We start from the raw sequence: 26740 nt of genomic DNA, 5'->3' as shown, positions 1-26740 counted from the left end.
GAACCCAACTAGATTTTCTCTTGCATATGCTCGAAGGAAAAAAAAAATCTGTATCAGGTTATCTCCTAGTTCCTGGTCACCATGTTACTTCATTTTCCCCTTTTCTTTTTAAAATTCCTTTTTTTTTTAATGGATAAAAGTATGTGTTTTGATATTTCTGAAAAGCTACCTTCTAGAGAAGATTGACTGATGATGATACTTCGGGAACAGAAATTTCTTTCCTCCAAATCTTTTCATTTAGCATTTGCCTCTTAGCTTTGTTTGATGAGGAACATGAGTATTCTTTTAAAATAAATATTATGCAGTAAAGTTTCAAAGAAATTATACAAGAAGAGGGTGCAAATTGTAAACCAAAACCAGTATCAATCCAAATTAATAGAGAATGACAAAGTTTAGCAATGGTACCACACTCTTAGCCTTTTAAGATTCTATAGAGCAATCATTGATAATCTATGAGTTTGATAGAGTTAAATTTAGAAAAAAAGCCAGTAACATAATTGCCAGTCATAATATCATAACCCATTCCCATTCCCCATCAAAATGTACCCTTTGCATGTGGCAGGTTTTTTGTTGTCGGCTAAAAAAAGAGTGAAAAGATATAGTTACATAAAGGGCATTTAGCATTTGGCATCGAATGAAAGAGAAAAAAGAAAAAAAGAAAACCCAAAAAAATTATCACTCACAAATGAAAAATCTATGCAATAACCAAAGAAAACGAAACCCTAAGAAGATCAGAACATTTGAAGCCTCTACCACTAACCTTAAAAAGGGTATGAAAAGGACAACTCACTCTTATCACATCAACAAAGATCGCTACCCAAAAAAGGGGAAAATTGGGGAAAAAAAAGAAAAAAAAATGGCATCTAAGCCTAATGCTGCTCAATCGGACATATTTTCATTTATCCCATTAAAGTGACACCTCATTTTGACTCTATTAGAAGAGTTTTTTTTACCTAAATGTGAACTGGCCTGATTGCTGGCACTGGCAAACCGAGAAAACATGTGGGACTTGCTCTTACACTGTTGTAGCTTAAGCTTGCTGCAGTCCCATTGTCAGTTGGAGTCTCAGTAATTGAACATTTTACCATTGAATCTTCAATCACAGGATCAGTATTTTCTTTAAGCAAAGTTTCAACAATGTTACTCTTATGATCATCGTCAGCATTGTTGTTAATATTGTTGCTGTCAAAATCATTTACTTGAGCGTCCTCTTCCTTTGCTTCTTCATGGTCACTGACATGATCCTCAATATCATAAATCTCATCGATGTCATCCAAGGGCACAAGATGCAATGTTAAACGACCATTGGATCGGTGTGCCCAGAAATATTCATGGTGTCTCACCTTCTCTTCTCTAAGAATCAACCGTCCATCGCTAGTGTAATACCTTTTCAGCACCCAAGGCATATGAGAAGGCAGATTGTCGGTGCGAGCAAGCGACGGTATTGGCGGAGGAAACTCTCTCTTCATCTTCCTCCTCCTACACCACTGTTCTCGCTGTCCACTGCTTTGATTGCAGACCCCAGAATAATACTCATGACTATCCTTAACATCACTATCACCAACACAAATCGCTTCGTTTTTGTCGAGATCAAAGCAACTCTCCATGCCAATGTAATCACCAATCAAAGAAGAAGCCGCTGAGGACACAACGATTGAAGTCATCATACAAGAATTGCAATGCTTTTCGGTTTGGTTCTTCTTCGGACATATGGTTAAGGCCTCAAGACCAAGATGTACCTCCGACGATGATGCTTCTGTTGAATATCTCTGGGGCTGCATATCAATCGAAAAAGGGTATTTTGGTTCTGGGTTTTCTTTTTTTTTCTTGTAAGGCAAACAAAACTAGATTTGCATGAAGAAAACCTGAGAGAGAAGAGTAATTTGGTTATAAATAGAGAAGGGGATAATCAAATAAGGGATAAAATGGAAAAGAGTGTGGTTTCCAGAAAAGGAGTATTGAAGAGAGGAAATAGATGACAGCTAATATCTGTGACGTCAAGATCGGGTTTTAAATATGTGGCATCGACCTAAATTTTCAGAATCTCATCTTTCATACCTGTATTTCAAGAAAAAAAAAAAAACAATAATCAATAAATAAATATCTATCAATTTTTAGTATATTTGAAACATGGAAAAATTCTAACAGGGAAGAAAGACCAGCAGAGGTGGCATCCGTTCTTCCTTTGGGTATCTTTTTTAAACACTTTCGTGGTACACATGGAGATAATGTTTACACATGTGATCTTCAGTATATATCGCACCTCTGCCAGAGTTTTATTTCGGTTGAATATATAATTTAGTCAATGCTAAAAAATTATACAGTTGAATATTTTCATATTGGCAAAATGAAAATATTGCAAAGTGCTACTACTGTTCTCTATATCACAATTCAAATTAGTAAAGTAGCTTATATTTGTACATATAAAAAATATTTTTATGACGTGGCATGCATATTGATCATATTTTTTAAACTTATAAATTTTAGAAGATTGAACGCATAATGTATACTTTTTACATAAATTAAAATAAGATAAAGTTGTGAATTAAAAGTAAATTAGAAATTTTAAAATATTTATAAACAAGAAAATTCAGTTTTGATAGACTAAATAATAATAAAGAAATACCAAGATATAAAAGAATAATATAGAATAAAAAAAGAATCAGATAATACGCGTCGGAAAAGCTTGACGGCCAAGAATGAAGAAACGCATATCTGTCATGCAAACAAATGCCAGGAAAACAATCCTAGATTCCCTTAGAACTTGTCAATTTTTTTTTCAATAAGTTGTTTGTCTTTTGAAGCAAGTGAAGCAAAATATTGCCAGCAATAATCATTGATGACAATTCTATCTAATCATTGTAGTATTTTATTTGTAAAATATAATAATCAGTCAGTCATGAAAATTAAATTAATAATGAAAGAAAGAAACATTCAAAACGTGTTTCTCAAATGATTGTAGTATTTTATATTTGATAATGATAAGGAAAATAAAAAGATTTCAGTATGGAAACAGAAAAAGAGAAAGAGAACATAGCAATATTAAAACACAAAATTCATTTACATTTGAATTGAACTCCTTTAAACTAAAAAGAAAGAAAAACCCAGATTCAAGAAGGATTAATAAGATTATAAAGAAATGGAAATGAATGAGAAAAAGCACTGAGAAAAAAAGTATAAAACTTGCCTGGAGAGAAGATTGTTGTAACTTTCAAAACAAAGAAGGGAAGAAAGAAGAAATAATAAAATAATAAAAGAAGACAACTTAGAATGGGAAGATTTATAGGGAGAGACAGAGAAGCAATTAGCAGACGCATCCTTTGAAGAAGTATATATTAGTTGTTTCCTCTTTTTTTTTTGTCAATAGTTGTTTCGTGATTGACAGATAAAATGTGTGTCGTTTTCCGTATTTTTTTTTGTTGGGAATTTTCGATAGAAGAGAAATTAAAAAAAAAAAAAAGTCTCAAATCTACCTTTCTTGGAATAAATTGCCTAGTTTTATGCGAGGTTTAAGGGATTAAAGTTGTTCGTGGAATCGATATCTCCGAAGTCCGAACTCTGAAGTAACGTTTTAGCCATTTAATGGGCTGATTTTCAGGTTTTTTTTGACAATATGATAAGATGATAAGGATAATATAGTTTTCTCCTTTAAATTCGAAAAAATATAAAAGAATAAATAATTCCGTAGAATATAGTTCTAATAAGAAGTATTTAAATTATTTTTTTGAATTAAAAATTTAAAAGATTATTATTGTATAGATGGGAATGAATTTTTTAATTTTCATAGGAAAAACGATTAAAAATTACTACACATTAACGTATATCTTTTTTATTTAAATCATATTATATAATTAAAATTTATTTAAATAATTAATTATTATTACCAAAATTATAAAGAATCTATTGAAATAAATATTTATTATTTAATTATTATATATAATGTATAATAAATTTTTAATTTTTAAAAAATATGATCATATGATATGATTTAAATGATAAAATTTATGCTTAAATGGAATAATTATATCATATGATCATTTCTCATAGATAAAACATGTTTTATTAATTATTACGTGTTCATTTAACTAAATGTGTTAAGTTAATAAATTAATATTCACTCCCTTATTTTGTATTTTTATATATAATTTTTCTCTGTACATCTTCCTTATATAGTTAATAATCCAAATTAAAATATCAATCAAGTTTTATACTTAATGGTAAGTTCCTAAACCATTAACTTTTAGACACAGGTTTGTCACCCACAATTAAAAAACTGTAATTGATTTTTATTTCTTTACTGTTATTGCCACTGGGGGTATTTTAGGTTTGAGGACATATTGATTATTTTCAACTGCCCAATGACCTTCCTTTTCCTATATGAAACTATCGTGGGCTGAGACTTCAGCTCCATGCTTGTGCAGCTCTGAACCTGACAATGGACTGGTTCAACGTTCAAAATTAGATTAACACTGAAACCGATCGATGCTTTGACACTCAATACTTCAAAACTTAGCCGCCCAAGCTGCTGTTAATAACACTACATACATGGTGAGGAAAGAACCTCCATATAACTCGATCATAATAGCATTACTTTTTTGCATCCAAATATTTACAATTTTTTTCTTTATCCTGAAATTATGATTTTTTTTTTTATAAAAAATTGCAATGATATCAACTTTTCTCTAACTTATGTTAAATTTAGTTTCTTTGTTTATTTTAACTTATCTTATTAGAAATTTATTGAATTCAGTTACCACTATATGCCTAGACTTTTTTATCATCTATATATTTGCAAGTAATTAGTTTTTTTTTTTTTTTAAATTTTGCACGTATTTTTCTAAAATAGGGATTAGAGACTACTTTTTAATATATAAAAAAACAGATGATGAATGATAGGGAATTAATTAAGACATAAGAGCAAGTAAAGGTGAACAGATCACTAGAAGAATTGCATGCACAAGCGAAATGCTTGCCAAATGACATAAAGAACGTTTTCAAGACATGAATGAGAAAGTCAAGAACCTCACTAGGGAGCTCCAGCAGGTTAAAAGCTCTGTGCTGAATGAAGAAAATTTGGAGAAAGGGAGAATAGCTTGAGAGGAGTTGAACTTGGCAATTGAAAGAGAGGAGCCATTATGAGCCCAAAGATTGTGGGTAGACTGGCTTAGGGAGGGTGATCGTAATACGGCTTTTTTACATGCTAAGGCCAGTCAAAGAAGGAGGTGCAGCAATATTAAAGGACTGAAAAATAACAGTGAAGAGTGGTGTGAAGATGAAAACAAGATCACAGAAATCACCACTAGCTATTTCAAGCAATTGTTTCAACCCTAAGGAAGCAGGCACATGGAAGAATTATAGAGGCAGTTGAAAATCGAGTGTTAAACGAGATAAACGATCTCTTCCTAGCGGAATTCATTACTGACGAGGTCTTGACAGTCATCAAACAAATGCACCCAACAAAAGTCCCTAGGCTAGATGGTATGCTTGCTTTATTTTTTCAAAAATTTTGGCACATAATTAGTAAGGATATAGCTCGATTTTGTTTATCTTTCTTTAATGGGGAAGGTAACCTAAGTGAAGTTAATCATACCAACATTGTTTTGATTCCTAAAACTAGAAACCTATGTAGCATCACCCAATTTAGACCTATCAGTTCTATTTAGAGGAGCATTTTACTTTTCAAAGTTGTGATGCCTCTGTTTAGAGGAGTTTAATTCATTTTTCAAAAAGTCATTGACCCTCTGCTTAGAGGAGCCGTATTTATTTTGTCAAAGTTGTGAGCCTCTATTTAGGGGAGCTTTATGTCATTTAGTTAGCTATAATGTCTGGTTATCAAAATAAAAAAAAGAAAGAAAAGAGAAAACGAAAAGCGATAAATGTGTTGGGATAACCATGAGCAGGGTGTCTACGTCTTTGCACAATTCCTATTACACAGGAAATGCATAAAAAGGGACAGCTATAGACACCTTAATTGGTCCGAGCCCAAGCCCATTAAGCTTGGTTCAATAGGGCTCAAATGGTTAAGCCTAGGTATATTTTGTGTTTTTCATTTACTTATTTATTTATTTTTCCTCTTTCTGAGTTTTATTTATTTATTATTTTATTTTCATTGTTTATATTTTATTTTATTTTATATTTTATTTGATTTATCATCAGGTTTTTTAGGTGATAATGGTGATAATAAAGAATAATAATAAAAAATAGAATGGATACCAATCCTGCCATTGGTAGAATCCTGGGAGGCTTTAGTTTTTGTAGGATAAGTTTAATGATCGACTTAGAATTGATCAGAAACCCTTCTGATCATAGGCTATAAATACCAATGCAGAGAACATAGAAACACACACAAAAAGAAAATGAAGAGAAAATAGAAGGCAGAAGTGGGGAAAAGTGTTTAAGAAGGGCTACGGGAATCCCAATATTTAAAAAAAAAATTTTAGAATTTTTGGGCATTTTTTTTTGGAAAATTTTTGGAAAATCTAGATTTTGTTTGAATTTTTCGGCGCCGATTGAATTTGCCAATAACTTTTCTAACGTTGGTTGAATTTTTCGGTCAGTTACCCAGTTTTTGGCATAATATCTTCAGAAACCATTGAATTTTTCGATCAACTTCTGACAAAAAACTTAGATTTCAGTCAGATTTTCTAGAATCTAGTGAAATTCAACCGATGTTCTTAAGGTTTAAAGAGAAAAAGAGAGAAAAGAAAGGGGTAGAAAGAGAAGAGGAATGAGAGATCTGAAGCAAAAAGAAGGAATTTGGCCTTTTATAGGGCTCGGAACGATGTCGTTTTGGAGTTAAGTGATTTCGCAAGATCCACGCATTTTCATTCGGATGACTTGACCCAAGCTCTAACTCATGTTTCAACCCACTTCCCAGACGTTGTTGTTGAGCCAAGCTGAACTGAGCCGTGCACCCCGAGCTGCCCTTTTTAACCTTCTCAAGTGTATAAGTTGAGCCGTTTTAGCCGCTAAGTCGAACAACGTTACGATTTTTTTAATTTTTATTATTTATATATTTTTATCATTTTATTATTATTATTATTATTATTATTATTATTATTATTATTATTATTATTTCTATCTATTTATTTATTGATTAAATTGGAATTAACATACTCCCCAGGCAGGATACTTAACGCGTTAGCTATAGCACTGCACGGGTCGATATGCACAGCACCTAGTATCCACCGTTTACGGCTAGGACTATCGGGGTCTCTAATCCCATTCGCTCCCCTAGCTTTCGTCTCTCAGTGTCAGTGTTGGCCCGATAGAGTGCTTTCACCGTTGGTGTTCTTTCTTCTTCATTTTTCAATAATATTTTCAAAAATAAAATTTCAAATAAAATATTTTTAAGGAAAAGTGGAAGGTATCAATTTTTTTTGAAAATAAAAAATAAAAATTTTAAAAACACATTTTTAAGGAAAAGTTGAAAGTATCAATTTTTCTTGAAAATCAAATTTTAAAAAAAAGTTTTTAAGGAAAAGTTTAAAATATCAATTTTTCTTGAAAATAAAATTTCAATAAAAAAGAATATTTTTGAGAAAAAGTTGAGAATATCAATTTTCCTTGAAAATAAAATTTTCAAAAAAGATTTTTTTTTAAGGAAAAGTTGAAAGTATCAATTTTCATTGAATAAAGGCATTAATCCTTAAAAAAACAATAACAATAATAAAGTAAGAAACAGAAATTTCAAGAAAAATTTGAAGTATTAATTTTTCTTCTTGAAATTTTTTTTAATAATCTAACGATGGAGCCTCTACAAAAAAAATAGTAGTTTTCTTGCATACTCTTGAGGTGAGGGGATTTTTCTTAATTTTTTACTAAAAGTATTGGAGTTAATTAAGAAAATTTTCCAATAATAATTACTTGATAAAATTTTTAAAGCTTATCAAATAACATGAAATTAAGCTGGTACCATCTTTCTATAGGCGTTATGATGATGCTATAACCTTTCTCACTTGTAACTGAACTCCCGAACCTTGTTCTGGTTAATAGACTTGAACCTATTCTTTTAGAAACCCTTAGTCAAGCTTAAGTGTTTTTTAAAAGGATAGATTCTTTAGGTGATCAATCGCACCTAAATAAAAAAAGATTGATGGCGACTTCTTAAAGTCAATGTCTAACGATAGATCCCTAGATCTAGACATTATTACAGGGGGCCACCAATAGCAACCACTATCAATGACGACATAAAGATTAGCAAGCTAAGTGGTGGTCAATGACTGACGATTAAAAAGGGTCCAGATTTGGCTAGAAAAGGATAAAAAGAAAAAAAAGAAAGAAAAAGAAGAATATGAAAAATATAAAATGAAGAAGAGAAGAAAAAAAGAAGAAGAAAAGAAAAAAAATAAAAAAGGAAGATTCAGTGTCTAGGACGAATGGAAAGGAAAAAAATAGGAAAAAAGAAAATAAAAGAAAGAAAAAAGAAATAGAAGAAAAGGAAAGGAAAAAGAAAATATGAAGCTTGAGGATCGGTGTCAACAAGAAAAAGAAAAAAGAGAAAAAAAAGAATAAAAATAAGAGAAAAAGAAGAAAGAAAAGTCAATCGTAAACAAGAAAATTCAACGGATGAGGTGAAAAGTAAGAAAGAAAGAAGAAAAAGAAGAAGAAATAAGAAAAAAAAAAGGTATCATAACGTCTAGATGTAAGGATCTATTACTAGACATTGACTTAAGGAGTCGTCACCAATTTTTTTTGTTTAGGTGCGATTAGTCACCTAACTAAATATGTCCCTTTTAAAGAGAAATCCTAAGTTCAACTTAGGTATCTCTAAAAGGTAAATTCAATGTAAAAAAAAAAGTCAATCGGCAATAAGGAAATTCAACGGAGGAGGTGAAAAGTAAGAAAGAAAGAAGAAAAGGAAAAAGAATTAAGAAAAAAATGTGTCATAATGTCTACATCTGGGGATCTATCACTAGACATTGACTTGAGGAGTCGCCACTAATCTTTTTTGTTTAGGTGCAATTGATCACCTAACTGAATTTGTCCCTTTTAAATAGGAATCTTAAGTTCAACTTAGGTATCTCTAAAAGGTAAATTTAATGTCTGCGAAACCAGAACTAGGTTTGGGGATACAGTTATGTGTGATGAAGGTTATATCATCCTCACAATTCTCATCAAAAGATGGTACCGACTTAATTTTATGTTCTCCAATATGCCTTAAAAATTACCAAGTAATTAATTATTGAAAATTATCTTTAATTGACTTTAATACTTTTGTCAAAAAATTAAAAAAATTCTCTCACCTCAAGAGTATACAAGAAAACTATTGTTTTACTTGCAGAGGCTTTATTGTCGGATTATTTAACATTAAAAATTTTCTAAGAAAAAAAATGAAAAAATGAAAAAAGGATGATGATTCGACTTTTGATATAGATCTCTTTTGTGTTTTATAAGAAAAAAAACTCATGCTTTTATACAAGGAAAATTGATACTTTCAACTTTTTCTTAAATCATTTTAAGGTTTTATTTTTCAAGAAAAATTTATACTTTCAACTTTTTACTCAAAATTATTTTTTAAAAAGTTTTATTTTTAAGAAAAATTGACACTTTAAACCTTTCCTCAAAAGTATTTTTTTGAAAATTTTATTTTTAAGAAAAATTGATGCTTTCAACTTTTTTTAAAAAATATTTTTTTTATTTTTGAAAATTTTATTTTCAAAGAAAATTGATACTTTCAACTTTTCCTCAAGAATATATATTTTTTTTGAAAATTTTTATTTTCAAGGAAAATTAATACTTTAACTTTTCTTTTAAAATATTTTTTTTTCAAATTTTATTTTTAAGGAAAATTGGTATTTCCAACTTTTCATCAAGAAATGCTTTTTTTTTTAATTTTATTTTCAAAGAAAAATTGATACTTTCAACTTTCCCTAAAAAATATATTTTTTAATTTTTATGTTCAAAGGAAATTGATACATTTAACTTTTTTTCAAAAATATTTTTTTCACATTTTCATTTTAAAGAGATCATTGAAAATTAAAGGATGTTTAATTAAATAAATAACTTATTTTAATTCAGTCAACAAATAAATAAGGGAAAAAATAATAATCAGTAAATGAAAAAAAAAAACTTTGGTGTGGCTCAGCTCAGCGGCTAAAACGGCTCGGCTTGAAACACGAACAGTGGCTTAGAAATACGGTTTAGGAAAATAGCTCGGCTATAGGGTTTGGTTAGGATGTGGGTCACTTGACCGGGTCACGATTGGGTTGGGTTACCATATGAAAACGTGCGGATCTTGACTAAATAAAACACCCAAAACAATGTCATTTTTAGACAGTATAAAAGGCTTCAATTTTTGTTTTTTCATAGATTGCTTCCTTCTCTCTCTCTCTCCTCTTCCTTTTTCTTCTCCCTCTCTCTCTACCCATCCAGAATCCGGTTGAATATTCATCGAAAACTAGAAAAAAGCCGCCAGAAAATATGAATCTCGTTGAAAAACTCACAGAAATCTAGAATTTCCAAAAAATTTCCAGAAAAAAATGTCAAAAATTCTGAGAAAAATCTTAAAAATTCTATGATTACTTCTGGCTCTCCTAAACATGTTTATATTTACTTCTACTTACTGTCTTTGATTTTCTGCTCTGTGCTTCTTATTTTTATATTTTTCGTGTCTTTCCCTATGTGTTCTTTGGCCTTATTTATAGGGCTTCAATCATAAAGCCTTAAACCAGATGGGATTTCCATCATTTCTAACTTCTAACTCTAAACCCTAATTTAGTTTAAACTTTTCAACTCAGTCCTTCACAAATTCAACTACTTTTCCCATTTTTTTTAGCCTTTTCATTTTTTAATTAATTTTTTTATTTTTTAACAAAAACCAAATATAGACCCTTGGACGGATTATGGTGTCTACAATTGTCCCTCTTTACATATTTTTTATGAAACAAGAATTGTGCAAAGACGTAGATAACCCAATCAACTTGACACATTTTTTTCGTTTTATTTTTGTTTTTGTTTTTATTTTTTTTTTGAAAAAGTAAATTAAGCTCCTCTAAACAGAGGCTCAACGACTTTGAAAAATAAATTGCTCCTCTAAATAGAGACAACCATAACTTTAGGAAAATAAAATGCTTCTCTAAATAAAGGTAACTACAACTTTGAAAAATAAAATACTTCTCTAAATAAAGGCAACCATAACTTTGGAAAATAAAATTCTCTTTTAAATAGAGCAACCATAACTTTAGAAAAATAAAATGCTCCTTTAAATAGAGGCAACCACAACTTTGAAAAATAAAATGCTCCTTGACAATCATGTCCAAAGGAGTTATAGATCGTGTCTGATGGAAACTCAAAGATTCATAATTTGAGTTTGCAATTCAAAGGTTCAGATTCGTAAGAACCTTTCAGCTTTACCAGAATTCACTGAAATTTGATTCTCAAAATTTTAGTTTTGCCAGATCTCAAGATTCACATTTGCATGACTATCATTCGAATTTCGAAGATTCGCATCCAAAAATTCAAAATTTCTTATTCAAGTTTAAAGACTCACATCCAAGGATTCCTATTTGAAACTTAAAACTCAAAAATTCTTTTTTGAAATTCAAAGAATTCAAAGACTCTCATAAAAAAGGTTCACAATTTCTTTTCAGATGACTCAAAATTTTATGTAAATAAATGTCGTGATCAATGATGCAAATGCCTTCTTAATGATGCAAATGTAACAACCTAGATTCTCACAATGCCACATTCTAAGTCATAATTCAAATGCTTACTAGCTGATGCAAATACATATCCAAATCGAAGTTTCAAACAATCTCCAAACAACAACTCAAACGTAATACATGTAATGTGGATGTCAGTGTCATGAAATTCTAATCAAAACATGGTAATATGGTCCTCAAGACCCCATCATCTCACATTTTCTTCTTGTTTAGCTTTTCAACACTTTGGAACAAGCTTTATCAACTGATCATCATTATTTTCATCACTTGATCACTATTCGTAGGCTTCTCAGCACCAACAATGTCAAAACAAGTTTTATCTATTACCCCACATGACAAGCTTCTTAACACTAGCCATTTCAGCATAAATTTCATCTATTAACCCATACTATTCTCATCACAATTCACACATTTCTCAGCACTAGCCATTTTAGAATGAATTATGTCTTCTGATCCATATTATGTTTATCACTTTATCACCATTAACAAGCTATGTCGACCAATTCATCCCATATTCATCATTTGGTCACACCATGTATCTTCTCAAATTATCTTTTTTTAGGTTTCTACCATTTCTTTTTTTTTTTCTCTTATCATCTTGGATTTCTCTTCAAAGGAATGCAAGACTTTTTTATACACTTTGTCATCCATTCATTTTCATTTCAAATCATGATAAATATAATGCACTCATACATTTCCTGAATTTATTCTAGGAATGTAACAATAAAATAACACAGGGTGATTTGAGAGAAAGGTAATCAATGAATAACAAGTTTGGTACAAAACAAATGGGGAAGGAAACAAATTGGATGTATGTCATTGGGATGAATGATACATCCAAACAATGAATATTCAGACAAGTTTGAACATTAATCTAGGATTCTTTTTCAAAAACTCATTCCATTTACTTTCAAAATCATATTGAGCTCATTGAACTTTACCTCTAACTCTGAGAGATCTTCAAATATCTTTGATCTCTCATCCATGTGAACCATTTATCTAGCTCTCAGTTCAAAGATTTTTCTACTCAAATCTCCCTTTCGAGTTTTCAATTTGAGTCTTCTTTTTTTTTCCTTTCTATTTTTCTCTTTTTTTCTTTCTTCATTTGTTCACCCATCATTCACATCAATCTTTAGAGCAACCAAGCATGATTCTATCATTCATCATGAACATGCCTTAGCCCGACATATGACCATTCAATTCGAGCATTCACATTTGATCAAAATGGGCTTTTAAAAGTTATAATGTAGGTCATGGTAAATGGTTATGAAAGAAATGGATAAAATAGGCTCAAAACATGTGTTTAAACAAAACCAAAGAATCATCACTTGATGTAGCTTGGCATTTTGTCCCATTCTTCATCATTTCACTACTTTTTTCTTTTCCATCTCATTCCTCACAAAAGAAATCTCATTAGTTTACCTCAAATCATGTGTGGCATTTATTTTTCTCTCTTTTTTTTCTTACTTTTTTTCTTTTTTGAGATTTTTTGTGATCTTTTACCCTTTTTCTTCTTCAAAAATTACCTTCTAGTGTAAAAGGTGATCTTTGGTCACGATTCTTTAGAAAAAAAAAATCATAGTAGGCCTAAAGGGGTAGCAATGAATGGTTTTTCAAATAGTAAAAAAATATGGCCATTTTTCATCCCAAATGTGAATGCTTTTTTTGAAGATCATCTATTGAACAAAAACAAGCTCATTGATCTTTATAAAAGATTACATGTCTTCAAAATTTATCTATTCAACATCTACTAGTAGCTGCTTTCTTTTGCCCAAATAATCTCCTCAAATCAATGTGAATGAGTTCTCAATATTAAATTCCATAATTATTGTTATCATTGTCTAAACATTCATCATTTGAAATTTGAGAATGGGAATGAAAAGTTATGAAAGGTAACAAAGCATGGGATAATAGTTGAATGAAAGAGAAAATGTAATGAAATGCATTAACTTGCCTTTATTAAAATGATAACAAATGAAATCCTATTGCCTAAAAGAAATTCTAACATTACTCTAAAGAAATCCTAAAATGACAAGAAACTTCCAATCAGCCTTATCATCATTCTCTAAAATTATGTTCCTGTGCAATCAGGTAGAAGATCTTTATTGATATCTTGCTCCTTAATTCATTGTAACTTTCCAGGCTTTTTCGAATCAATGTGTTCTTGATTCTCACTCAAAGAATTAACATTGTGGTTAGGCAATGGATTGCCACTAATATTAGGTGTTGTTGCTCCTCTTTGATCAAAACTTACCATTCCATCCTTGATCAATCGTTGCACTTTATGCTTTAGAGTAGTGTAATTTTTAGTGGAATGGCCAGCAATTTCATAGTGATAGTCACAATGACCTGTAGGATCATACCACTTGGGATAGGGTGGCTTGAACGGCTCTACACGGTTGGGGGCAATCAAGTGGCTGTTATAGAGCTTTTGGTATAACTCTATATAAGTCATAGGGATTGGTTTTTCTTGAGTAATCATTACTTTCATGAACCACTTGCTAGGCTAACAGGATGATTTTAGAGTTTTGCAAGAGGTTGAATGTTAAGGCTGTATGTGAGAGCTTAGAGGCTAAAAATAGATCGGTATGTGGATGACTAAGATGGTTGTGGTATGGGCTGGTATGAGGCATTATTCATAGTAGGATAGTATAGAGCGTAACTTTATGGTGGATAGGGTTTATATCCCCTTAATTGTCTATCGAAGTTCACTGCTTGAGCTTCAGTCTCTTTCATCTTTGATGCCTTTTTGGTTTCTCCTCCTTTCAATTTATCATTTTTAATGGCATTCTCAATGATTTCACCTAAGATCACCATGTCAGTAAAATTTTTTGTTTTATTTTCTATCATCTTTTCATAATAAAAAGATTTTAAAGTGCTGACAAACAGTACTATAGTTTCTTTTTTAGTCAAGGAAGGTTGCACCTGAATAGCCATGTTCCTCCACTTCTGGGCGTATTCTTTGAATGATTCAGTCACTTTCTTTTTTATATTCTACAAGAAAAGGCGATTATGGGCTAAGTCTATTGATTAATAAAGTCATGGGCCATATCACTTCAAGAATAAATACGAGTCCTATCCAGCTGGACATATCACCTAGCTGTAGAGCCAGTAAGGCTATCTTGGAATACATGCATCAATAGTTTTTCATTATTAGCATTGGCAGCCATTTCTGACAATACATAGTAATGTGAGTTTTTGGACACTTTATACCATTATATTTTTTAAACTCCAAAATCTTGAATTTTGAAGGAATAATCACATCTGAGACTAAACAAAGTTTAACAGCATCCACTGAACCATAAAAACCAATACCCTCTATGGCCTTTAACCTTTTTTCTTATAAGTTTATTTTTTGTTCAGCTTTTGAGCCTTTTAAAGCCTCTTTCTTCTTTGGCCTTAGCTTTTCTTTCTTTTTTGAATCATCCAAATTAGGGATTGATATTGGTTCTACTACCTTCTCAGTAAAGACAAGATTTATGTAGCTCTGGTAATGTGGTGGATTTGAAACTGATGGCATTTCAGGGTATGTGTACCCTATAAGATATGTGAACTACTAGAGTGATGGACCTTGTACAAGTTGAGCTTGATGTTGCCCAAATTTATAAGGGTAAAGTGGGTCATCCACCACTTGTGATGGATGGTCTTGTTGACTAGTGTTTTTTTCTATACCTTTCCCCTTGTTTAATTTGTTCAAAGCCTTTAAAATCATATTCAACTCTTCTTCTAGCTTCTTTTGGGCTTTCTTCTTTCTTTTAAGGCGATTGGAATTTTTTTGTTCCATCTATTTGGCTCGAACCCTTGTATTATATTGGTGAGTGAGGTTGCTTGATGGAGCTATCCTTGAACCTTTAGCACCATAATTATGATTAAAAATGCTATGCTATGCTTTATGTATGATATGTTGATGCATGAATGGAATGTGGCTCTTCATGGATGAAATGAGAATGATGCAAATGATAATATTAAAACATGATCATGAAAATGATGCATAGAAGGAAATGATATAGATGCATAAAATCAGACAAACAACATGGTTAGTTTCAAGGATGAAATGAAAATGATGCAAATGCACAATGTTACATATGATAATGGAAATGATGCACAAAGTCAAACAATCAAAATGGCTAGATAAACACAACTTGTTCCTTCTTGTGTCCTAATTTCAGGGTATATGTATCATTGGATAGGAAAGGCTCTATCTTCGGATTGGCTCTTAAGTGTACATTATATGTTGGGTTAGACGATTTTGACTACTAAAGGTTCCCAAATTATTTCTTACATCATCATCCATCACATACTAGTAAGGCAATCCAAATCTCACTCATCATAAGCTACCAACGAAAATGATGCAATTTGAGTGAGAGTATTTTGCTAGCCATTGCAGAGGCATTAGAACCTCATGAAAGCATAGGTACTTTACTCCTTCTTAGAGGGATAAAACTCGGGTATAGAGCTCATGTTATGCATTTGCATATGAATGACATAGTTTGTAACATAAATAAATAAAATGAATGAAAAGGAAAGAAAAAGAAAAAATCCTTACAAAGAATTGAATTTTATTAGGCATTTTGGATAACACGAATTTATTTGCTAGCCTGACTCTCGATTGTCCCCAGCGGAGTCGCCAAACTATCATAATGTCTAGATCTGAGGATTTATGACTAGATATTGACTTGAGAAGTCGCCACCAATCTTTTTTTGTTTAAGTGCGATTGACCACATAACTGAATCTGTCCTTTCTAAAGAGGAATCCTATGTTCAACTTAGGTATCTCTAAAAGGTAAATTCAATGTCTAGAAAATGAGAACTAGATCCCGGGAGTACTGTTACGTGTGAAAAAAATTATAGTACCCTCATAACACCTATCGAAAAATGGTACCAACTCGATTTTGTATTATCCAAAAAGCTTTAAAAATTATCAAGTAATTAATTATTAAAAACTATCCTTAATTGACTCCAATACTTTTGGCAGAAAATTAAAAAAATTACCTCACCTCAAGAGTATACAAGAAAACTACTATTTTACTTACAGAAGCTCTATCGTCAAATTATTTAACATTAAAAGTTTTCTAAGAAAAGAAAAAGACAAAAGGAAAAAAAGATGATGATTCGACTTTTGATATAAATCTCTTTTGTGTTTTATAAGAAAAAACTCATGCTTTTATACAAGAAAAATTGATACTTTCAACATTTTCCTTAAAAATATTTTTTTGAAAATTTTATTTTCAAGGAAAATTGATACTTTCAACTTTTCCTTAAAAACATTTTTCTTCAAATTTTAATTTTAAGGAAAATTGGTATTTCCAACTTTTCCTCAAGAAATGCTTTTTTTTTTTAATTTTATTTTCAAAGAAAAATTGATACTTTTAACTTTTCCTGAAAAATCCCTTCTTGAGATTTTTTTTATTATTTTTAAAAAAATAGATACTTTCAACTTTGTCTTAAAAATATTTTTTAAAAATCTTTATTTTTAAGGGAAATTGATACTTTCAACTTTCCCTCAAAAATATTTTTTTTAATTTTTATGTTCAAAAGAAATTGATACATTCAACTTTTCTTCAAAAATATTTTTTTCACATTTTCATTTTAAAAAGATCATTGAAAATTAAAGGATGTTTAATTAAATAAATAACTTATTTTAATTTAGTCAATAAATAAATAAGGGAAAAAATAATAATCAATAAATGAAAAAAAAACCTTTAGTGCGGCTCAACTCGACGACTGAAACGGCTCGACTTGAGACACAAACAATGGCTTAGAAACATGGCTCAGGAAAGTGGTTTGGCTATAAGGTTTGGTTAGGATGCAGGTCAGTGGATCGGATCGCGATCGAGTCGGGTTACCAATGAAAACCCGCGGATTCTGACTAAATAAAATACCCAAAACAACGTTGTTTTTAGATGGTATAAAAGGCTCTAATTTTTATTTTTTCACAGATTACTTCCTTCCCTCTCCTCTCTTCTTTCTTTTTCTTCTCCCTCTTTCTCTACCCATCTAGAATCCGATTGAATATTCACCAAAAATTGGAAAAAAGTCATCGAAAAATATGAATCTCATCGAAAAACTCATCGGAATCTAAAATTTCCAGAAAAAATTGCCAAAAATTTTGAGAAAAATCCTAAAAATTTTATAATTGCTTCTAGCTCTCTTAAACACATCTATCTTTGCTTCTACTTGCTGTCTTTGATTTTTTTTCTTTGTGCTTTTGATTTCTGTATTTTTTGTGTCTTTCCCTGTGTGTTCTCTGGCCTTATTTATAGGGCTTCAATCCGAGAGCCCTAAACCAGATGGAATTTCCATCTTTTTTGACTTCTAACTCCAAACCTTAATTCAGTCATTCCTAAATTGAACCACTTTTCTCATTTTTTTCAGCCTTTTTATTTTTTAATTAATTTTTTTATTTTTTAACAAAAATCAAATGTAGACTCCCGAACAAATTGGGGTGTTTGCAAAACAAAAAGAAAAAGAAAATAGAAGGAAGTTTGAAAAGTTAAACCTTAAAAAAAAAAAAAAGAAAAAAGAGATAGATTGAACTAACTTAATTTCACCTAGCTCGACCCATCTACCCACACCTACCTAATTAAGCCCTATCCACTTGCCCTACAACCTATCAGCAATTAGGCCCTTGATATTTGGTTTTGGGTTGAAACCCGAATGAGCTATATTGCCCTTTCATGAACATGGGCTTGCTATTTTTATGTTTTAGATTTTAAAAATAGTCTTTTGACTTAAGTAAAAATGTGAATGCTTGTATTAATTTTTTTATATAATTCTTCTTAATGGAATAATTATCATTATTGCTTGAAAAATAAAAGATAGTATTTTTAAGTAAACATGATTTTGGAGACTATTGAAATATTGGAAAGGATTTAAAATATTATTTTTACTAAGAAATATTGTTTTTGTTTGAAAGAATTAATACAAGTTTTTTTAAGCAAAATAATTTTTTTTAATTACATTTAAATACTGGAGAGTTAAAAATATATATTTCTAATATAAAAAATACCATTTGCATCCTAAATAAAATTTATTTTTTAAACAAAATGTATAATTACATGCATTATTTAATTTATGTTCATATTGTCACGTATATAGTTCATGCATTAATAATAAATGTGAAATAGTAACGTAATAATTTAAAAAAAATAATATTATTTTAGGAAAAATAGAATAATATTTCAAAAAATTGATTTTAGAGACCTTGTATAGACATCGGAAAGAATTAAAATCATATTTTTTAAAGAACATTATTTTCATTTTATCCAAAATAAATATAAGAATTTTTTAAATGAAGGATTAATTTTCTTAAGTTTCACTTAAATATTGAAAAATTTTAAAAAATTCCAATATATAGAATAATAATAAATAAAATTTATTTTATCATTAAATTTTTTTAATAAATGATAAAAAATAATAAGAAGAGATTAAATTAAATATTTATTAAATGGAACTGAATTGGTCATTTAAATCCTTTAATTTATATTTACATTATTTATTTGCATCACGTTACATCGAATGCATTTTATTATTATAAAAATAATAATAAATGGCGATGTTGAAAATTTTGTTTTTCGAAATAAAAAACTAATAATCTTAAATAAAAATAATTTTTTGGACTCTACCTAGATATTAGAATGTCATAACATATAGATTCGTAAATCTATAGCTAGACTTAACAAATTGATGGAGTCACCATCAATCTTTTTTAACTAGGTGTGATTGGTCACTTTATGAATATATCCTCTTAAGGAGCTCCTAAGCTTGACTAAGGGCTCCTAAGCTTGACTAAGGGCTCCTAAGCTTGACTAAAGGTTCCTAAAAGAATAGGTTTAGGTTTACAAATCAGAATAACATTTAGGAGTTCGATTACATGTGTGAAAGGTTATAGCACCCTCACATGCCCATCCAAATGATGGATTATTTTAAATTTATCATTAGGTCTTGAGCCTAATGGTTTCAAATTTTTATGTTAAAATATTAGAAATAATTTCTAAGATTCTTCCATCAATCTGGTAGGATTCTTAAAAATATTTTCTTACCTCAAGAGTATTCAAGGATCCCATTTGTTTCCTTAAAGGGACTCCATGGTCAAAAAATATTTAATTATTTATTTTTATTGTTGAAAATATATCTAATTATATCACAATTTGGGTCAAATTAAAAATATTTTTTCTTTTTGAATTTCTAAATTTTTTACTATTTGGCCTGTTTAGAAATTCTCCCTTTCTTTTATTTTTTGTTGGATTTCTAAATTTTTTACCATTTGGGTCAATTAAGAAATATTTTTTTCTCGAAATTTCTAAATTTTTCACATTTTAGGCCTAATTAGAAATTATTTTTATTTAATTTTTTTTGGAAAGAAAATAATATGACAATTATTTTTCTTGAAATTTCATTTAAATTCTTTCACCATTTGGGATAAATTTTTAAAAATTTCTTATCTAGAGTTTCTCAAAAAATTACCATTTGAAATTTCTAAAATCTCATAATTGGATAATGATCGAATATTTTCAACTAAATTTGAAAAAGAATACAATTACTTTTATTAAAACATCATCTAAATTATTCCACAATTTGGGACAAATTTAGATAAAATTTCTTACCTAGAAATTTTTTAGAAGTTTACTATTTGAATTTTTTAAGAATCTCATCCATGGGTAATTTGTATTTAATTCCAAAATTATTATCAATATTTTTTATTTTTTTTCTTTTTTTATTTGAAAATAAATATTAATTATTGTTATTGAAATTTTATCTAAATCATTCCACCATTTGGTATAAATTTAGATAAAATTCCTCACCTAAGAATTTTATAGAAATTTACCATTTGAAATTTTTATAAATTCTATCATTGGATAATTAATATTTACTCTCAAAAAATATTTTATTTTATTTTTAATCTAAATTTAATCATGCAAAAAATACTAAAAAAATAAACATATAAAAAATAAAAAAATATTAAAAAATGAAACGACTCAGCTTAGTGGCTAAAAAGCTCAGCTCGACAGTAAGAAGAAAAGCTGCAATGGCTTAAAAAGTAGCTTGGCTTGGCTTAGCTTGAGACAAAAACTGAAAAAAGTCATTAAAATCTAAAAATTTTTTAGATTTTTTCTAAATTTTTTTTAAAACCCTAAAAAATCTTTAAATTTTTTTTTAATTGTTTTCTCTTATTTCTACCTCACTTATTGAGTTTTTTATGTGTTTGTATGATCTATGTGGGCATGTATTTATAGCGTTCTGAATATGAGAACTTCAATCTAGAAAGGAATCCCAATTTCCTTTGAATTATAACCTTAAACCCAACTCCAACTTTACAAACTAGTTCCAACAATTTTACACAAACTCAACTACCTATTTTTTCATTTTTTTCATCTTTCATTTTTTATTTTTTATTAACAAAATTAGCCCAAGTAGACCCTAGATAGATTAGGGTGTCTATAGTTGCCCCTCTTTGCACATTTTTTGTGAAATAGAAATTATACAAAGACGTAAATAACCCAATCAACTTGACACATTTTTTTTTTCATTTTTTTTTTGCTCAGACTCCTTGAATAACATAAAAACTCCTCTAAACAGAGACTTCACGACTTTAAAATATAAATCAAGCTCTTCTGAACAGAGGTTCAACAACTTTAAAAAATAAAAGGCTCATCTAAACAAAGGCACCACAAACTTTTGAAAAAAAATAAATACTCCTCTAAATAGAAACACCACAATTTTTTAAAAATAAAATGCTTTTTTCATAGAGGCACAACAACTTTTGAAAAATAAAATGCTCTTCTAAACAGAGGCACCATAACTTTGAAAAAAATAAAATGCTTCTTTAAATAGAGGCACCACAATTTTGAAAAATAACATGCTCTTTTAAACTGAGGCACCACAACTTTGAAAAATAAAATGCTCCTCAATAATCATGTTTAGAGGAACTGTAGTCAGATCTGATGAAATTTGTAATGAAAACTCAAAGATTCATGATTTGATTTTGAAATTCAAATGTTCAGATTCGCGAGAACCTTTCAGCTTTGCAAGAATTTAATGAAATCTGATTCTCAAAATTTCAGTTTCACAAGAATTCAAATTTGCAAGATCCCAAGATTCGCATTTGTAAATTGCAAGACTCGCATCCAACAGTTAAAGATTCTCATTTAAATTTTGGAGATTCACATCCAAAAATTCAAAGCTTTTCATTCGAGTTCAAATGTTCACATTTGACAAATTTAGGATTCACATCCAAAAAGTTTAAGCTTTTTTGTTTGAATTTTGGAGAATCACATCCAAAAGTTTAAAACTTCTCATTCAAGTTCAAAGGTTAAATTTTCACATCTAAAATCTCAAAAGTTTTTATTTGAGTTCTTTTTAAAGATTCTCATTCGAATTCAAAGATTCATATCTGACAAATTTCAGAGTTTCACATCTCAAAGATTCTCATTTGAGGATTTCTCAATTTTATCTTTAAAAGACTTCATCCAAAGATCCAAAATTTCTTTTCCAGATAATTTTCAAACTTTTACCAAAGTTAAATTTTTGTATGTAATGAATATCATGATTAATTATGCAAATGCTTTCTTAATTATGCAAATGCAACAATCTAGATTCTCACAATGCTATATTCTCAACCATGATTCAAATGTTTACTGTATAATGCAAATGCATAGCCAAGCCAAAGTTTCAAATATTCTTTAAACAACAATGCAAATGTTATGCATGTAATGCGGATGTCCATGTCATGAAATTCTAATTAATTATGGTAATATGATTCTTAAGACTCCACCATCTCTTATCATTCTTTTTCAATTTCTTAGCACTAGCCATTTAGAACAAGTTTCATCAATTGATACCTGACCATAATTCACAGGCCTTTCAGCACTAACAATATCATTCGATCACAACTCACAGGTTATGTCAACCAATTCATCTCCATATTCATCACTTAGTCATTATTCATAGGTTTCTCAGCACTAGCTATTTCAAAACAAATTCTGTCCATTGATCCATATTATTTTCATTACTTGATCACCATTCATAGGTTTCTCAGCACTAGCCATTTCAAAACAAGTTTTGTCTATTGTACCACATCATTTTCATCATTTGACCATATCTTACAAATTATGTTAATCAATCCGTCATCATATTCATTATTTGGTCACACCATATGTCCTCTCAAATCATCTTTTCAAGTTTTTGCCATCTTTTCATCATTCATTTTCCCTCTATTATCTTGGATTTCATTTCAAAGGAATACAAGAATTTTTTACGCACATTATCATTCATTCATCATTATCTCAATTTATGACAAATATAATGCAATCATACATTTTCTTGATTCATTTTGGAAATGTGAGAATAAAAGAGCACTAGGTGAATTGGGAAAAGGTAATCAATGAGGATGAGTTTGGCATAAAAACAAATGGAGAAAGAAACAAGTTGGATGCATGTCATTGGGATGAATAGTATATCAAAATAATGAATATTCAAATAATTCTAAACATTAATCTAGGATTCTTTTTCAAAAATTCATTCTATTTACTGTCGAAATTATTTCGAGCTTATTAAACTTTGTCACAGCTTTGAGAGATCTTCAGATGTCTTTGACCTTCCATATATGTGAACTATTTATCCAACTCCTAACTTAATGATTTTTCTACCCAAATCACCCTTTCGATTTTTCAATTTGAGTCTTTCTTTTCTCTTATTTTCATTTTTTTTTCATTCTTTCATTTTCTCTTTTTTTTTCTTTTCTTTTTTTTTTCATTTTTTTATTTTTTTTCTCTTTCTCATTTTCTTTTTTCATCCATTAGTGATATCTCTCACCAATCAATATCTAGAGCAATGTAAAAAGATTCTGTTATTTCATCACAAGTATGCCTTAGCCTAATATATGATCATTCAATTCAAGCACTCACATTTGATCCAAATAGACTTTTAAAGGTTGTAATATAGGCTATCGTGAAGGGTTATGAAAAAAAATGGATAAAATAGGCTCAAAACCTGTGTTTAATGGGTTCAGAACCAAATGATCATTCATCATTTGATGTAACTTGGTATTTTGCATCATTTCACTATTTTTTCTTTTTTCATTCATCTCATTTCTCATAAAAAGATTTTCATTACTTTGCCCTAAATTATTCATGGCATCATTTTTCTTCTTTCCTACTTCTCTTTTTTTTTGTTCTCTTTTTTTACTTTCTATTTTTGAGAACTTTTACGATGTTTTACCTCTTTTCTTTTTCAAAAAAATTACACCTAGTGTGAAAGGTGATCCTTGGTTAGGATTTTTTTAAAATAAGAATCATAATAGGCTCAAAAGGGTAACAATGAATGGTTTTTCAAATGGTAAAAGAAAGATAACCATTTTTCATCTCAAATATGAATGCTTTCCTTGAACATCATCTATTGAACAAAAACAAGCTCATGGATCTTTATAAATAACTGTACATCTTCAAAACATATCTATTTCACATCAGCTTGCTTTTTTTTGCTTAAATGGTCTCCATAGATCAATGTGAATGAGTTCTCAAAATTAAATCTCAAAATTATTATTATCATTGTCTAAACATCCATCATTTAGAATTTAAAAATGGGAATAAAAAGATGTGGCAAATAGCAAAGCATGGAATAATGACTTGGATGAAATAAAAAATGTAATGAAATGCATAAACTTGTTTTTTATTGAAATGATAACAAATAAAATCTTATTGCATGAAAAAAAAATCCTAACATTACTATGAAAAAAATCTTAAAATGATATGCAGCTTCCAATCAGCCTTAACATCCTTTTTAAAATTATACCCCTGTGCAATAAGGTGAAAAATTTTTATTAACATCTTGCCCTCTTGATTCCTCGAAGCTCACTAAGCCTTTTCGGATCAAATTTTGCACTTTATGTTTGAAAGTAGGGCAAGTTTCAATAATGACTCACATTCTCATTATGATAATCGCATGTTGTATTAGCATCATACCACTTTGGATAGAGTGGCTTTAATGGTTTTAGAATAATTGAAGATACCAAGTTGTTCTTAACCAGTTCTGAGAATAACTCACTGTGAGTCATGGGGATAGGGTCAATATATGCCCTTTTTTGGTTATCTCGAGATCTCTTTAAACCCCTTACTTGGTTGTTAGGCTTTAAAACTAATGCAGGTACTTGAAAGGCTAATTATGTGTAAACTGGTTGTAGATATGATTGGTAAGGGTAAGGTGAGATATTGTTCATAGTATGATAGTATGGGGAGTAACCCTGTGGTGGATATGGTTGATATCCCCTGAACTATTTGTCAAAGCTCATGGCTTAAGCTTCAGTATCTTTCTTTTCTAGCGCCTTCTTGATTTTTCTTCCTTTCAACTTCTCATTTTTAATGGCATTCTCAATAATTTCGCCTGAGATCACCATGTCGATAAAATTTTTTATTACATTCCCTATCATCTTTTCATAATACAAAGATTTCAAAGTGCTGACAAACAATACTGTATTTTTTTTTTTCAGTCAGAAGAGGTTGCACTTGAGAAGCAATATCCCTCCACCTTTAGGCATACTCTTTAAATGATTTAGTCATTTTTTTTTTATATTCTATAATGAAAGGTGATCTGGGGCTAAATCTATTATATGTCGGTATTGATTAATGAAATTATGTGCCATATCACTCCAAGAACAAATGCGATCCTATCTAACTAGACATACCATCTAACAATAGAGCCAATGAGGTTGTCTTGGAACACATGTATTAATAGTTTTTATTATTAACATGGACTACCATTTTTCGATAATACATGGTAATATGAGTTTTTGGGCATTTCATACCATTGTACTTCTCAAACTTTAACACTTTGAACTTTGAAGGAATAACAACATCCGGGACTAAACAAAGCCTAATAGCATCACTGAACCATAAAACCCAATGCCTTTTACTGCTCGTAACCTTTCCTCTAATAAGTTTCATCTTTTATTCAGCTTTTGAGGCTTTTAAAGTCTCATTCTCCTGGGCTTTATTTTTTTTTTCTCTTTTGGATCATCAAATTAGGGATTGGTATTAGTTTTATGGCCTTCTTAGTAAAGACAAGATTTACATAACTTTGATACTGCCTTGAATTTGAAGCTGATAGCATTCTAAAGTATGTGTACCTTATAGGATAGGTGAACTACTATGATAATGGAACTTGTATAGGTTGGCCTTAATGTGGTCAAAACTAAGAGAGTACAATGAGTCATCCACCTTTTGTGATGGATGGTCTTACTGGCTAGTATTTTATTTTACATTTTTCTCCTTGTTTAACTTATTCAAAGCTTCTAGAATCCTATTCAACTCTTATTCAAGCTTTTTTTGGGCTTTCTTTATCTTTTCGAGACGGTTGAAATTTTTTTATTCCATCTGTCTAGCTCGAGCTCTTGTGTTGTACTGGTGAGTTGACTGTACTAGATTCTTGGTTGGTGGAGTTATCCTTGATCATTAAATACTATAATTATGATTAGAAAATGATATGCTATGCTTTATGCATGATATGTTGATGCATGAAATATACATTTTCATGTAAAATGTTACATATGACAATGAAAATGATGTATGACACGATAATACAAAATGCACAAAGTCAAACAAACAAAATTGTTAGATCATAAACTATTCCTTCTTGTGTCCTATCTTTGGGTTACACCTATCACTTAGTAGGAATGACTCTATCTTAAGGCTGACCTTTTAAATGTACACTATATGTAAGGTTAGGTGATTTTAACCACTAAAGGTTCTCAAATTGTTTCTTACGTCATAGTCTATCACAGACTAGTAAAGCATTCCAATCTTCACCCATTACAGGCTATCAATGAAAAGGATTCAATTTGAATTGGAGTATTTCGTTAGCTATTACATGGATTATCATCTCATGAGAGCATAGGTAATTTACTCCCTCCTAAGAGGGATGAAGCCTAGGTATAGAGCTTATGTAATGCAAATGCATGTGATAGTGTATGCAAAGGAACATATGGGTTTCATGCCCCAAAAATAAAAGACAAAAAAGATAAAAATGTTAGTAAACATATAACACAAATTATTCCAATTTAAAATCATTAGACCAAAGGATAT

General features: G+C 29.8%; 1 protein-coding gene across 1 annotated transcript; it reads right to left on the bottom strand.

Moving 5' to 3' along the window:
• Nucleotides 1–427: 427 nt before the first annotated feature.
• On the bottom strand, nt 428–2039 carry LOC111299800 (uncharacterized). Its single transcript, XM_089757900.1, has one exon. It carries the CDS (start codon nt 1779–1781, stop codon nt 954–956), a length of 828 nt encoding a protein of 275 aa, XP_089614026.1. The 5' UTR covers nt 1782–2039; the 3' UTR covers nt 428–953.
• Nucleotides 2040–26740: the final 24701 nt, after the last annotated feature.

This window comes from Durio zibethinus, chromosome 3 (assembly GCF_047325235.1).
Source record: "Durio zibethinus cultivar Kanyao isolate XHJ-2024 chromosome 3, ASM4732523v1, whole genome shotgun sequence".
NCBI classification, from domain to species: Eukaryota; Viridiplantae; Streptophyta; class Magnoliopsida; order Malvales; family Malvaceae; genus Durio; species Durio zibethinus.
The sequence above is the reverse complement of the archived record's forward strand: the minus strand, read 5'-3'. Positions and strand labels throughout refer to the sequence as shown.

Excerpts from the sequence above, each read along its gene's own strand:
- LOC111299800 (XM_089757900.1), bottom strand. The coding sequence starts at position 1,781 with ATGCAGCCCCAGAGATATTCAACAGAAGCATCATCGTCGGAGGTACAT.